Raw genomic sequence first — 15845 nt, 5'->3', positions numbered from 1 at the left:
TCCTACGATTACAAGCCTGCGCCCTTAACCACCAGTCCCTTTATACACACGTAATGTATTTACGTTCAGTAGATAGATTATCTGAAGTGCAGTGTGATTGCTCACAATCAGTTCCACTTTTAGTAACTGTTATATTGCCTCGTATCATCTTTGACATGATCTGACGTGTTTGTGATGCAGCGGTTGGACAAAACAGTGGATTATCACCTTAAATGAACTAGTTCTGTGGTCAGTAGAGGTGAGGATGACAAGAACGCGACATAGCAGCTTTGGTGAGTGTTTGAAACAGCTGACTGACTCAGCTGCTGCTGTGATAAACACATACAGGGGAGCATTTGTTGTTTCACAATCACAATAACCTCTTAAATATCCATACGTTTTACTGTAATGTCCAGTTTTTTGGCTGAAAACAATAACGAGCGTGTACGCCTCTCAGAGCGAGGCATGAAGTCTGCGTCTACATATAGACACGCCCACTCATGCATATACATGAAGCCCCCAAAACAGCTTGTTTTTAGAAGCATCATCAAAGTTACTTTTTAGAGGATGAAACTCGGGGAAAGCAGGTAAGTTTAAAAAAAAAAAAACTCAAATAATTTGTTGTTGGGTTCTTAGAAAAAATGGAGATGTGTGAAAAATAGAAAAACACTGGATGTTGAAGCAAACACACCTTTTTATTGCCACTAGAGGGCGCACTGTACAAGGGTTTTTGTGTTAACAATCGTGTGTGTGTGTGTGTGTGTTCTGTGCTTTTCCACACACATCAGCAACAATAACAACGTGTGCCATATTCCCACGTGGGGACAGCAGCACGCTAATTAATATACTTTAATATTTCTGTGTGTGTGAATATGGTTGAGAACCTTTCTGAACATGTTTACACACTGAGTGTGTTCACATCTTTACTGTAGATGGACAGTAACAGTAGCAGACTGAGCTCAGCTGACCTGACTCTTGTTATTGTGATGTGGACACAAACACAGGCTCCTCCCCCTCCCTGAACAGTATAAATACAGCACGTGTCTGTCAGTGGTTTTTAAAGTCTAAACATGAAGAGTCTGTGTTTGGTTCTGCTGGTTCTTCTCCTCATGTTCACTGTAGGACAGGGTAAGGAAACATCTGTACACAGCCTGTTCTATCTGATCTGAGGGTCACATGATCAACATTTATGTCACAATATTTAGATTCATAATCAATCCAAGTATTAATACAGGGGAAAACAAGGGGTTTCATTGTGTGTTTTTCCCTTTCCTCTTTGTATGTTTTTGTTCATGTTTTGTGTATTTTTTATGTAATGTCTTTCTTTATTGTAGTTATGCGTGCTGATGGATTTATTATAGTTTTTTTTTGTTTTTGTGCATTTTTTTTTAATCTCACATTTTTTTGTTATTTTGTGTATTTTGTATTTATTTAGTGTATTTTTACTCCATTTTGTGCATTTTTCTGTCAGTTTGTGTATTTTAGGATTTATTTAGTGTATTTTTCTATTCATTTCGTGCATTTATTTACTTATTCAATTTTTTTTCTTTTTACTGTCATTGTGTGTATTTTTCTGTATTGTCTTTCATGTAATTCTTTATGTAGTTGTGTGCTTTTCGATTTATGGATTTAGGATAATTTTTTTTTCTTATTTTCTGTATTTTTGCAGTCATTTTTGTTCATTTTAAAACTTCAACATTTTATTATTTTATGTATTTTTCTATTTATTTTGTGTATTTTTATTCCATTTTGTGTATTTTTCTGCAATGTCTTTCTTTATTGTAATTATGTGTGCTTTTGGATTTCGTGAAGTTTTTTCTCGTTATGTTTGTTTTTCAGTCATTTTGTGCATTTTTTTTCTTCATTTCATTAGTCGTTTTGTGTATTGTTCTGATTTATTTTGTGTATTTATTTATTTATTTATTTTGTGTATACTTTATTTTGTCATTTTGTGCATTTAAATTTTTTTATGTATTTCGATTTATTTTGTGTATTTTTGGATTTATTTTGTGCATTTTTCAATTAATTGTGTGTATTTTTCTTGATATATTTTGTATTCTGTAATGTATGTTTTTGTCGTGATTTTTTGTATTTATATTGTAGTTTTGTGCGTTTTTGTTTTGATTTTGTATGTGTTTGGAGTCATTTTATTGGTTTTTTTGTGTATTTGTAGTAAGTTTCTACATTTTTCATTAATTTGTGTATGCTTTAGGGACGGCACATAATTAGATGACTAATGTCTGCTTTATATTACCCTCTAGTTCATTAATATTTGTGTGCACTCATGCATGTAAACGATGCTGTTTAAGTTGGACTAAATTCACTAAGCTCCAGAAACACAGCTTTAGATTGAATGTATATATAAAAAAATATCCTTATTTAATCTACAATTCTTTCATATCACTTGGATTGTTGAGACTTTTGGTATTTGTATTTGTTTCTTTAGATCCTGGATTAAATTTAGCTTTTATAAACAAGATTTGTCTCAAATATATATCCATAATTTTCACGTATTTTTTTATTTTTTATTTTTCACATGCATAATTTGTATGTTGATGACATTTCTGAAAAACATGTAAAAAAAAAAAAAAAACGTGAAAATTTAAAAAACATGTAAAAAATTTAAAAAACACTTGAAAATCAAAAAACGTGAAAATCTAAAAAAAAAAAAAAACACGTATAAAAGTCTGAAAAACATGAACATCTTAAAAACGTACAAATCTAAAAAAAAAACACGTGAAAATTTATAAAACGCGCGAAAATTAATAAAATGTAAAAATCTGAAAAACTTGTAGATATATTTGTGAATATTTTTGAGACAAATGACTCCATACTTTATTAGCACTTAATAAGTAATATGTATTTGCAGGGAACGAGGCAGAGATGCAGTACTGGACGTGTGGGTATAGAGGACTCTGCAGACGGTTCTGCTATGCTCAGGAATACACGGTGGGCCATCACGGCTGCCCTCGCAGATACAGGTGAACATATCATATCTATAGTGTACACTGAATACATTCTTTATCAACAGTAAATCACTCCTTACAGCACAGCGTGGCCTCTTTTAAAGAAAGGGAACATATAGTATATACTGTATATATATATATATAGTTATTTTACACCAATTTTTAATCTTCCATTTTTATGCAACATTTTAGAGAAAGTAGTTTTAAATCAGTTTTAATCATGGTCACAAAAACAACATTTTATCATTTTAAAAAACATTGTAAAAATCAGAGCATTTCTCTCTCTGAGCCTCAGTGAGAAACTTCATCCTTTCTGATTTACCAAATAATACAATACATTATGAGGAGTTATTAGTTGTTTCAGATTTTCACATTCTTTTTAATTTCCATGTGTTTTTTTATTTCCACGTGTTTTATTTTTATTTTTATACGCGTTTTTAGAATTTCACGTTTTTTTATTTCCTTTTTATACATGTTTTTCAGATTTTCACGTGTTATTTTAGATTTTTACGGGGTTTTTTTTTTTTTAGATTTTTATGTTTTTTTACATTTTCAAGTGTTTTTTACATTTTCAAGTGTTTTTTACATTTTCATGTGTTTTTTTTAGATTTGTATATGTTTTTTACATTTTCACATGTTTTTTTTTTACATTTGTATGTTTTTTTTTACATTTTCAAGTGTTTTTTAGATTTGTATATGTTTTTTACATTTTCAGATTTTTTTTTACATTTTATACGTGTTTTTTTCGATTTTCACATGTTTTTCAGAAATGTCAACATACGCATGTGAAAAATCTGAAAAATACATGTGAAATATTTGTGAATATATTTCTCCCCATAGGTGAACACCTGAACAAATCATCCATCATATTTTTACAGCTGATTCTCTGTCATTTCTTTTGTCCTCTACATCTTTCCAGATGCTGTGCCGTACGAGCTTTGCACTGAACCAGTCACGCTTTAACACCAGGCTACGTTTCATCATCTGACATGATGCTTCTTTTGCTTTCTAACAATGCTTGAAGTAGATCTTATTCAGGCAGATTAACCTCTATTATAGTCCCATTCATTCTGAAATGCAGTGCTTTAAATAAAGATGTGTGTATCTGCACCACTGTTTGGTTTATTTATTTTTTTACAGATTTTATATAAAGATTCAATGATGTATCAGGATTTTCACTGCATGAGATTTCATATTAAATCTGCATCAGACAAAGTTTGAATTAATATTATGATGGCAATAAAAATAGAAACACTCAGGAAATCATGCCAAACTGGGCAGGAAATATATTTGCATAGATGTACAGTAATTCCAAAGATGTTTTGATACTTTAAATCAAGGGTTCTCAACCCTATTTGGGGTCGTGAAACATTGCAAAAGGGTCGCCAGGTGCCTTTAAGAAACTAAATATATGTTTTAAACAATTTGAGCCAATTTTTGCTTATTTTTAACCTTTTTCTGTATCGACGCAATATTTGAACCTATTTTCATCACTTTTTATTGCCATATTTTTGCTCCATTTAATGAATTTTTGCTACATTACTCCCATTTCTGACACTTCTACATCACATTTCAATGCTTTTTCTGCACATTTTTTCTTCTTTCAAGACATTTTCAACACTTATAAACCCTTTCCACCACTTTTCCACCCAATGTCACACATGTTTCACCTCTTTTAACTAATATCATGCTTATTTTTCCCATTTTAACTGTATTCACGATCTGTTATGCCCATTATTTACCAGTTTAAACAAATTGTTCCTACTTTTAAGCAAATATTGATACTTCACACCATTTTTACCACTTATTCTGCCTCTTTTTGGCCACTCTAATTTGCAACTTTATTTTTTTGACTAATCTCTCTATAGTAAACAGGTTGTAAAGAGCAGGTAAAGCGTGGCGTGCTCACACGCCTCTAAAAACAATGGAGGTCAGGTGGTGACTGACACAAATAGCAGTGACGAACACAGCTTTTGTGAAGGAGGTGTTTGTGCGTCAAAGTCTAGACAACATTGTGTAGAACAGACACACAAACATCCCAGTGCACTGGTTGGAACTGGAAAACATATTCATGGCTGATAAATTCACAGTCAGGCCATAAACACACGCTATTAATAATAAACACAGGCCTGTGTATTGTCTGCTGAGTTGTGTGTGTGTGACTACAAAGAGCTAAACTCCGCCCACTAAACTCTGTTTACATGTCTGACTTCACAAAGGTCACAATGACAGCTGTCACTCAAACATTTACACAAACACGTGTCCAGTCATGCATTGTCTATGGGGAGAGATTTGTCTCAGATATATTCATAATTTTCACATGTATTTTTCACATGCATAATTTGTGTGACGATGACGTTTTTGAAAAACATGTGATAATCTAAAAAAAAAAAAAAAAAGTGAAAATCTGAAGAAAAAAAGACCACATACAAATCTAAAATACACAAATGAAAAAAACCACAAAAAAAAAAAAAAAACACATGAAAATCTATTAAAAACACAAAGAATATCTAAAAAAAAAAAAAAAAAAAAAACCCATGTGAAAATCTTACGAAACACTTGAAAATCTAAAAAAACAAAAAAAAAAAACACGTGAAAATCTAAAAACACCCACATGGAAATCTTACAAAACACGTGAAAATCTGAAAAATACGTGAAAATACAATTGTAGTTACAGTATATTTGTGAAAATATTTCAGACAAATCTCCGCCATTATCATTGATTGCAGTTCTATTCATATTTCACACTGTTTTTCTATACATTTCATGTTTTTTTTAAGTTACAAACTTTATATTTTCAGAGAAGAACAAAAACAAAACATGCATAACTAGGCCACTGTAATCATAATTGAATTGTAATTGAACATGGGCAATTGAAAACATAATTGTAACTGAAAAATGTAATTGACTCCAACCCTAACCCACTGTGATAAAAGTCTCTATGGAGGTAGATTTGTGTCTTTATTATTTATAACTTTTTAATCAAAAATAAGTTTACCTCAATCAAAAATAAATATTTTCAATCAAAAAAAAGTGTTCAAATGCAAAAAAAAAAAAAAAAAAAAAAAAAAAATTTGAGACCCAAATAATTGCATTTGAACACTTTTTTGATTGATTTATTGAATTACTTTTTTTTGACTGAATAATAAAGACACAAATGTCTACCCAAAAAAGATTACTTCAATAAAAAAACTAATTTTATTTATTTATTTTATTGAAAAGTTTTATTTGATTTAATTTAATAATATAAACACAAATCTACCGCCATACATCTCTGCTTTAAAGTTTGGTCCCAGTGGTCAAATGTCGCATGTCCATTTCATGCTGCTCTACTATGTGTGACCAGCTGGGGGCGCTGCACGCTCAGCGGATCTGTAGCTGCATATGGAGCAGTCACGTGACCAGGAGGTGAAGAAGCGTCGCAGGACGTGCCCTCTCATTCCAAGATGGCGGACCTCCTGGGCTCAATTCTAAACTCGATGGAGAAACCTCCAACTGTCGGCGACCAGGAGAGCCGAAGAAAGGCCAAAGGTACCCGACACACAGGCCGATCAGCGTCCGTCTCAAGCGCTCATATTAAAAACACGATAAATACTTTAGATTTACGTTGGAGTATTTACGAGGTCAGAGCAGAGGAGGGTTTCCGGCGCTGCTAATTGGCTAGCTGAGCCGTCACTCAAACGGTGAGGTCCCGCCTCCCTGGCGGAAGTGGACCGGAACCAACAAACAAACAAAGTAATGGTTTTTTAAAGCAAGAATAAATAGTGTAAAATAACAGCAAAACATAAGACAAATTACATAAAAATAATACAATACATTTTTTACTTTTACTGTAGAATTCCATACAATTCAGTTACAGTCAATGTTTCAGACACAATACTTTTTGAGTGATATATAATATAATCTGTTTTACTGAAACTATTGATCCTCAAATTATAATTTCTTCTTTTCAGTATTTAATGCTTTGCACATAAAAATATATACTTTTTTTATACACATATTTATCTCTAAACCAGCAGTGGTTTTCAGGCTAGTAATCCATACATTAGCACATATTTATAATAATAATAATATTATATTTATTTTTATATTGCACTTTTAAAAACTACAGACACTTTGCAATGAAAGTACAGATAAAAAAGAAGAGTACATGTAATGACAAAATTGTTTTAGAAGTTAAAAGCAATAAATAAACAAATTAGATGAATTATAATAAGCATTTCTAAATGATATGCTTATTTATTCACTTATTTTTATTTAGTCCAATTTGTTTATTCTTTATGTACAGTTTGATCAAATAGAAACTAGGATTATCTGAAAAGGAGGATATCATTACATTTTTTATGTTGATTTTCGTTCAAACTAAAGACTATATTTAATCAAATTATTTGGGAACAAGAAAGATCTGGCATTGGATATGTATTTGAAATATGTCAAATTTAAATTACTATGGTATGTTTATCCACATAATATGAGGACAGAGTCACAATATGGCTGTATCTTAAAAGTAAACAAAGCTACAGTCTACGTAATTCACTTCCTAAAACAGAAATGGCAATATTCTTATTATTTAGATAATTTTTATTATTTTTAAACAAAATCAAGCAGAAATTGCAATCTGACACTGAATTATCAGGATTATCTGAATTATCTGTATTATATTTGTACATTTGTATTATATTTACTGGAGGTGTGCACTTGTATTTAATCCCTATTTAATTAACAGTCTTTTTTTTTTTTAATTTTGTCCATTTTTTTTATGTTTTAGTGTTTCCTTTTTTTGTTTGAGATATTTCTGGAGCATCTGTAAAAAAGCAGTTTCCCCCTGGGATCAATAATTTATTTCTGATTCTAAATATAGCTTCACATGCATGTTATGGCATAATATCATTCATACCATGACGGACTGTTTATGTTTATGAACGGGTGAATGTCACGAATCATGAAGTTGTTTATTGACAAAATCATAAATATTCTCTTTCTTCCAGAGCAAGCGGCGCGGCTCAAGAGGTTGGAGGAGGCGGAGAAAAGAAAGAAAGCAGAGTTCAGGAAAAAGGTGCTGATTTAAAGAAAAAAAAGAACACAGACAGATGTAAATACAGATGTTTTGATTGTTGATTGGCTTTTTTCCTTCCTTTGTGTCAGATGGAGAAAGAAGTATCAAACTTCATCCAGGACACTTTACAGCAGAAGAAACAGTACAGTCCAATGGGAAAGATTGAAAGAAGTATTTTGTGAGTTTATTGGCACTATACAGATGTTTAGAAATGATTTATTATGCTGTCCATATTTTAATATGGACTAATTTAAAGGGATCCTCCACTTTTTTTTTTGTTTTTTTACAAATGTGGCCTAAAACCTTTGAAATGTACTTATTAGTAGATCTATTTCTAACAAAACACATTATTATTGCACTATATTTGTTTTTAATAACTTTTAAAAATGGGACTACTTTACAGTTTTAGAGCCTGTGTTCCTCCATCTTGAAATCATGTGACTGATGATGTCACACTGCCCCACTTCCTGTAAACATCCCATTGTTTTTTTATTGGTGTGAAACATTCAGCCTGATTTTTAGATCATTTAGCAGCTTTTTCAGTCGAAATGACAACTTTTGCTGCTTTTGGTTGATCTAAATTATGGTTCCTGCGGATCCTTAAAAAGTCCGAAAAGGCATTAAATTCATGAATCTAAAAATAAGAATAATTGATAGCCAACTACAAAACAGTGACGTGGTTACAGTGAAAATAGCCTGTCCAACAAAGATTTTTCTTAATTGTTTTTATTTTTTGTATTTTTGTTTCACAGATTTCTGGCTATTTTTGTTTTTTTAATTTAAGTTGTGTATTTTACTGTCATTTTGTGTATTTACTTTAGAGGTCGCCAGTTGCACGTCTGCACTAGACACAAAAATCTCCCCCCCCCCATTGTGTTAACTGTGAAATTGATGTTAAATTTGATTTCAAATGGCATTAAAATGTCTTGATTTTAATTTGACCAAAGCTTGAGGAACCCTGTGAAAAAAACAGGAAAAGTTAAAGATGCTGAAAGAGAATAAAAACAGACCCAAAAAATAATCTGTGACCACAGGGGGCGACAGTTCCCACTTTGTGGTTTCGTAGTAGACGATGAAGCAGAGAAGAAGAGCTCTCCTAAGGGACCTTTACTCTCCCTTAAGCAGTGTGCTGACACGCTCTGGTGGCTGAAGTTAGCAAGTGAATCATGGACTGAATGTTTCACTCTAATAGAAAACAATGGGATGTTTACAGGCAGTGGGGCCGAGTGACATCATCAATCATGTGATTTCAAGATGGTGTAACACAAGTTCTATAACTGTAATGTAGTCCCATTTTTAAAGTTAATAAAAACAAATATGGTGCTTAATAATGTGTTTTATTAGACATAAATCGACTAATAAGGACATTTTAAAGGTTTTAGGCCACATTTGTAAAAACAGTGGAGGATCCCTGTTAGGCTTTTACAAGACAATCGTTACTTTAAAGTAGTAGAGCTGGGTCTAACGAAGCAGTGGAAATCTTTTTTTCAGACATGATGTTGCAGAAATCGCAGGTCTGACTTCCTTTTCCTTTGGAGAGGACGAGGAGAGCCGCTACGTCATGCTGTTCAAAAAGGTCAGTTCGTCGCTCTCGCGATTCCACGTCCACGTCAAAGGTTCTGTTGGTAAATTTTGGGGAAAATGATGAACTGTTTGGCGTCTTTTTGGGACGGCAGGAGTTCGCCCCGTCGGACGAGGAGCTGGAGGCGTATCGCAGAGGAGAAGAATGGGATCCACAGCTGGCCGAACAACGGCGCCGACTCAAGGTCAGTACGATTATCTGAGACTTTAAATGGCAGAATAAACTTGAATATTTGCGTTTCCTGAAGAAAATACAAGTGAGGATGCAGGTGCTGGCCTGTGATGTCGAATACTGCATTAGCTTAGCATTTGCTTAACATTAGCTTAGCATCAATCAAACAATCAATCAATCATTCAATCAAAATGTATTTATAAAAAGAAGAACCTTTCATACAAGAAGTGTAAACTCAAAGTTTTTTTACATAATTAAAAATAGAAAAAACAGCATAGCATTAACATTAACCTAGTGTTAGCTTATCATTAACTTAGCATTAGCCTAGCATTAGCTTAGCATCAACTTATCATTAGCTTAACATTAGCCTATCATTTGCTTTGCATTAACATTAACCTAGTGTTAGCTTAGCATTAACCTATCATTAACTTAGCATTAACTTAGCACTAGCCTAGTATTAACTTAGCATCAAATTATCATTTGCTTAGCATTAGCCTAGCATTAACTAAGCATTAATTTAGCATTAGCTTAGCATTAGCCTATCACTAGCTTAGCATTAACTTAGCGTTAACTTAGCATTAACCGAGCATTAGCATTAGCCTAGCATTAACCTAGCATTAGCACTAGCCTAGCATTAGCCTAACCAATAAAACATCTGTGAAATGATTAAGAACATGATGAAAATGTGCGCCACATGATATTTTGACACTTTGAATCACACAATAAATTACAGAAGTAAATTAGTAACATATAAAAAAATCAAAGTGAGCACCTATATATTAAATTACTACATATTTGGTGTCTTTTTACAACAAAAACATGCAGTTGCACAGAATATTTAGGTGTCACGTCATTGACTTTTTATTTAGGTTAATCTGCTTCTTTTTGTGTCATCGTTAAATGTTTGGCGTCTGTGGATGTCGCTAACGCTACGTATTTAGCTCATCTCCATCACAGTGTCTCTTTGGGCTCCAGGAACAGGCTGCCATACAGGAGGCGGCGTCCAGTCAGACCCAGCAGTCCCAGTCGTGTCCCAACACCAACTACAGAGACAAGTACAGTCACCTGATCGGAACCTCGGCCGCTAAAGACGCCGCGCACACGCTGGAGGCGAACCGCACGTACGGCTGTGGTGAGTGAACGTTTTGTCAGAATGGTTGCTCGTCATCGTGCTGCTCACTGTCTTCTCTCTGCTCTCTTCTCCCAGTGCCCGTGGCGAACAAGAGGGACACGCGCTCCATAGAGGAAGCCATGAACGAGATCAGAGCCAAGAAGAGACTGAAGCGTGACGACGACACGGGAGGAGCTCCGAGCAGCAGCTAATCAATCCACCTTTAGCTGCTCCCCTCTGTCCCTGATGCTTTTTGTACATGCCTGCATGTGTGTGTGTGTGGGCGCGCGTGTGTGTGTGTGTGTGTGTGTGCAGTCTCATTGATCCTCTGAAGCAATACTCTCGACATAAGCCATTAACGTGTAGTATTTTCTGGAAGGTTTGAACTGTAGCACAAACGTGAGGCTACGACTGAGGCTGCTCAGTGCAGACGGATTTTAATCTTTCATTGACTTTTTTTATTTGAAGTGTATCTACATACCGTAGTTACAGTCTGACAGGTTTCCTTGTTTCTTCCTATGGAAGCGTATTGTATTCACTTGAAATAGAGAAAAAAAAAATCCTGTTTTTCTGAATAATACGTTTTTTATTTATTTAATTTTTCTTCTGTTTTTCAGAGCAATTTTTTTCTGCTTTTTGGACTAATTTTTTTCTGGTAAAAATTAGCATGAGAACCCCCAAAAAATAGTTAAAAAAAAAAAAAAAAAAAAAAAAAAAAAAAACCACCCCAAAAAAAAATGTTCTGAAAAAACAGATTTTTGTTCCTGTTTTTTTGATTGGTTTTTCTGTTTTTCCTGACTGATTTTTTTCTGTTAAAATTTTTTCATGAAAAACAGAAAAAAAAATTTCCAAAAGACCTGAAGAAAAAAAAAAGAATTATTCAGAAAAAACAGATTTTCTGTTCCTGTTTTTCTGAATAATACATTTTTTTGGTTTGTTTTTTGTGCTATTTTTTTTTCTTCTGTTTTTCAGGGCAATATTTTTCAGTTTTTACGACTAGAATAATTTTTCTCTTCTGAAAAACAGAATAAAATTACTCAAAAAACAGAAGGAAAAACAATTATTCCAATAAACATGAGAAAAAAATTGTCAGAAAAACAGGAAAAAAAATTCATCCAAAAAACAAGGAAAGAAGTTGTCCAAAAACATGAATAAAATAGCCAAAAAAAACCAAGAAAATTTAGAAAAAACTGATTTTTTTTCCCCAGTGAATGCAATACGCTTCCGTACCCTCTACCTGTTGTATGCATCAAGTCTTTTTTAACGATTGTTACTTTTAATGCAGAAGCCTGAAGCTTTTCAAAGTAAAGCTGATTTTTAGACACTTTAAGAAAAAAAGTCTGAATTTTAATTAAGGGACACTTGATTTAAATTGTTGCTTTTTAGGCCCCCCCCCTCCATCCTGTCTATTTCCTGTTTTGGAATTTTACTCATCCATGTCACATATAGGAACATTTGCATTAGAAAAAGAAAATGTTTTATTTTAAAACTGTGATCAATCATGTGATTTGTTTTTTCCCGACATCTGCACTGACTGTGAATTTCTCTGTTACTCCGGCGTGGATGTTTAGTCATGGTTTTGTGACGTTTGCTGCTTAACGGAACGCTTCTAAGGAAGAAAAAGCAGAGTCATCACCTTAGTGTTTTTAACAGTTTTATTTTATCATGTGTTGGAATAAAAGGAGAATCACTGTCTTTGTATTTTTTTATTTTCACTTCCTTCAGTTCAACAAGTTTATTTTGTGATCGCTTCAAAAACAGGCGTTAAACTCATTTTAGTTCAGGGGCCAAATACGGAGCAGGTTATTAAGTGGACCTCCGATTTTAGGCAAATTAATGTCTAATTTAGTCATTATTGTGCTCTGAAAAATTAGTTTTTGTGGTTTATTTTTTGGGTAATTTTTTTCAGCTAAAAAATAAGCATGGAAAAACTGAAGAAAAATAAGTTTGTCCAAAAAACAGAAAAAAATTACTCCCAAAAACAGAATGAAAGAAAATAGCCTAAATAAATTAATTATTCAGAGTTTACACCTCTATGTATATAAATAGATTCACGGCACTGATAATATCAAAGCAATAGGTGATCCTCCATTTCAATTTATTTTTTGATTTTGTGGCCAATGTTTGTTATTTGAGTAGATTTTGTGGAAAAATTTGAGGAGAAAATTGCAGGATTTTGGAAGAAATTAATATATATATATAATTTTTTTTTTTTTTAACAATTTGAGATTAAAATGACTGCCATTATGTGATATAATCATAAGTGAACCCCACTAATATTGTGGAGTTTTATTGACGTGTTTTATTTTGAAGATTTATTTACAACTGAATGAGTTGGTCATTTACACAATGATTCATGGTTTTTTTTTCTTCTTTTTTGCTTTTTGCTACGGCCCAAATTGAATGCTCTAAAGGTCCAAATTTGGCCCCCGGGCCTTAAGATTGAAATATGCTTCAAAAAAATATAATCATCTTTAACTGAAAAGTTTAAAAGACACAAAAGTTCTGATGATTTAAAAAAAAAAAAATAGTTAAGTATAAAGCTGATTTTTGCTGAATTAAAAATACCAATTGCATTATTCATCCATCATCTTTAGGAATTTGCTTTAATATTTAACTTAATTTACTTAATTTACTTCAAGAGTGCTTTAAAGGGGACATATCATGGTTTTAAATCCTACCTTTTTACATATAAATCATACAGTTGTGGTCTATGTAAAGCGGAACTGCAATGCTTGGGTCTGAATTCCTCATTATTATAGCTCCACCCCTTTTCTGATGTGATTCTGAGAGCAACTCGTTTTGGTGCTGTCTCTTTAAATGCAAATGAGACACTCCATACCCCGCCCCCTCTTCAGGTGATACTCGGTTCAACTCCACCCTGCTCGGCCATTTTTGTAGTTTGATAGAAGAGATACGGCTATGTAGCGGCTCATAAACTTTTTATTCACACGTTATTTACAAAATGTCAACAACAGAAGACTTGTCCATCCAGCCTTACATGTTCCAGCCAGAGTCTGACCCGGCGGATCGAGATGAAAATGAAGATGATGAACCTGCAGAACCCTAACAAGTGAGCTAACAACAAGCACCGAGCTAACGCTAGCGCCAAGCTAACGTCACGAAATGCATTTTATACAGTCTTTTCGGAGACAAAAACGGCAAAATGAAATGACTAATGAAAACTTTAGACTTAAATTAAATCACGCAGGCCATATCATCAAGGATCTAAAACGAGCACACAGCGCTAACATATGAAGTCTGAAGACGGTGCAACTGCTAATGCTAACAAAACAATGACAGGGACGTCTTATCATCACACTTTTTAGCGTTATTTACAGCTTACTGAAGTGCTCTGTTCATCGTCTCCAAAGATAGAAGGAATTGAACCCTCAATCAGACAAAGTCTCTTTCTGTAAATCCTTCTTTATACTGGTGGAGGTTGATGAAGCAGTCATCATTGAAGTGCTTCACACACACAAAAATGACCTTATCCACAGATGTGGGTACATTTCTATAAAAAATAAAAACTCAACCAAACACTTTGAAAAGGTTCTGATGCTGGGAGACGGTGTAATGAAGCGTGTGGGTTACTACATCCAACAACCCAACATTTTGACTTATCCTCTCGTAACTTCTGCATCCTTGAGCTTGGACTACAAAATAAAAGCGAGATAGAATAAAAATGGCGGATTGCTTGAAGTGTGGACCTGGAGTTGATGTACTAATTTGGCAGTTCCGCTGCAAATACTGTGATGTAATAGTTCAAAAAACGTAATAGAGATAGAAAAATCGAAACAGATTGAAAAATATGAGCAAAACAGAATATAAAGATATCTACGGAGCTCCTGAAGAGACTAATTTGATTTTTTCTGTACTTCTAAGCACTCTAAATATACAACAAAATGCATTTAAGGGCTAAAAAAAGTAGATTTAGCATGATATGTCCCCTTTAAAATAAGGTTTCTGTATTTCTGTTTTTAAAGCAGAAAACAAAATAAAAACACAATGTCGTGAATAATTTTTTATTTATATTATTATTTAATGACTATTCCAATTTTATACTGTATTTTCTTTACCTAGATTTATATATTTGAGGAAGCGAAAGTTTAGCATATAGCGTGTGGTGTAAAAATAATAATGATCTATAAAAATTACAAGAATATAATTTTAATCATAATTCTTTTTCAAAATCATTTACTACACGTTTCAGGCGACCCCCATTTCAATTCCGGGGCGACCCAATATGGGATCACGACCCTAAGGTTGCAAAACGCTGCCATAAATAGAAATGCATACTGAGTTAAATAGATGTTTAAAATGATAACTCCTCTTAAAATACATGTTCCCTCAATAAACGTTTTTATTTTTGCAGACTTTTTACTTTTACTCTTTACTTTATTAAACAAATATCTCTACTTTTAGACACAAAATGTTGTTAATTTGTGCTTAAAAAAGTTAAGTTTAACTGAAAAATGTTATTTATTTATTTTTATTTAATATTTATTTATAATGAGTGCTAAATTCTCCAGGTGTTCATAAAGGTGACAGATTAAACTTGTTTCCGTGTACCAGTATCTACAATTTCTTAAAAAAAATATATAAATATATAGAATTTTCTGGTTTTAAAAAACCCCTGTCTTATTTTGAAGAGGCATTTGTTTATTTTTTTTACTTAAGTACATTTAGTAGCATGTACTTTTTTTACTTTTTACTCAAGTAAGGGAGCAACTTCAACACTTTTTTTTACCAGAGTCATTTTTTATTCAAGTATTTTTTATTCTAGTATTGTGTTTTTTGCCATCTCTGCTAAACATGAACATATTTTGGTGATTGTTTACATTTATTCCATGATTTAAACAAAATTTGACCTGTTTTAAATTTAGAGTGAGTTAATTGGCTCCTCCCCCTCCCTGCTGCTGATGCTGCTCACCTGTCACAGGTGAAGTTCGTCACTTTGATTAGGGAGTTTTTTTAAGC

General features: G+C 33.0%; 1 protein-coding gene across 1 annotated transcript; it reads left to right on the top strand.

Annotated features, from left to right (window-relative positions):
• The first annotated feature begins 6318 nt into the window (after positions 1-6318).
• LOC114459270 (sperm-associated antigen 7 homolog) lies at positions 6319-11199 on the top strand. The gene is made up of 7 exons (XM_028441581.1): positions 6319-6476; positions 7934-8001; positions 8091-8179; positions 9493-9577; positions 9678-9767; positions 10730-10886; positions 10962-11199. Exons 1-7 carry the CDS (start codon positions 6392-6394, stop codon positions 11075-11077), a joined length of 690 nt encoding a protein of 229 aa, XP_028297382.1. The 5' UTR covers positions 6319-6391; the 3' UTR covers positions 11078-11199.
• Positions 11200-15845: the final 4646 nt, after the last annotated feature.

The sequence above is a fragment of the Gouania willdenowi genome, unplaced genomic scaffold, assembly GCF_900634775.1.
Source record: "Gouania willdenowi unplaced genomic scaffold, fGouWil2.1 scaffold_279_arrow_ctg1, whole genome shotgun sequence".
Classification (NCBI taxonomy): domain Eukaryota; kingdom Metazoa; phylum Chordata; class Actinopteri; order Blenniiformes; family Gobiesocidae; genus Gouania; species Gouania willdenowi.
Note: the sequence above shows the minus strand (reverse complement) of the source record. Positions and strands in the feature narration are given on the sequence as shown.

Coding starts and splice junctions, on each gene's coding strand:
- LOC114459270 (XM_028441581.1), top strand. CDS start 6,392: ATGGCGGACCTCCTGGGCTCAATTCTAAACTCGATGGAGAAACCTCCA. Junction 8,180..9,492: donor AAGATTGAAAGAAGTATTTT/GTGAGTTTATTG, acceptor TCTTTTTTTCAG/ACATGATGTTGCAGAAATCG. Junction 10,887..10,961: donor GAACCGCACGTACGGCTGTG/GTGAGTGAACGT, acceptor CTCTTCTCCCAG/TGCCCGTGGCGAACAAGAGG.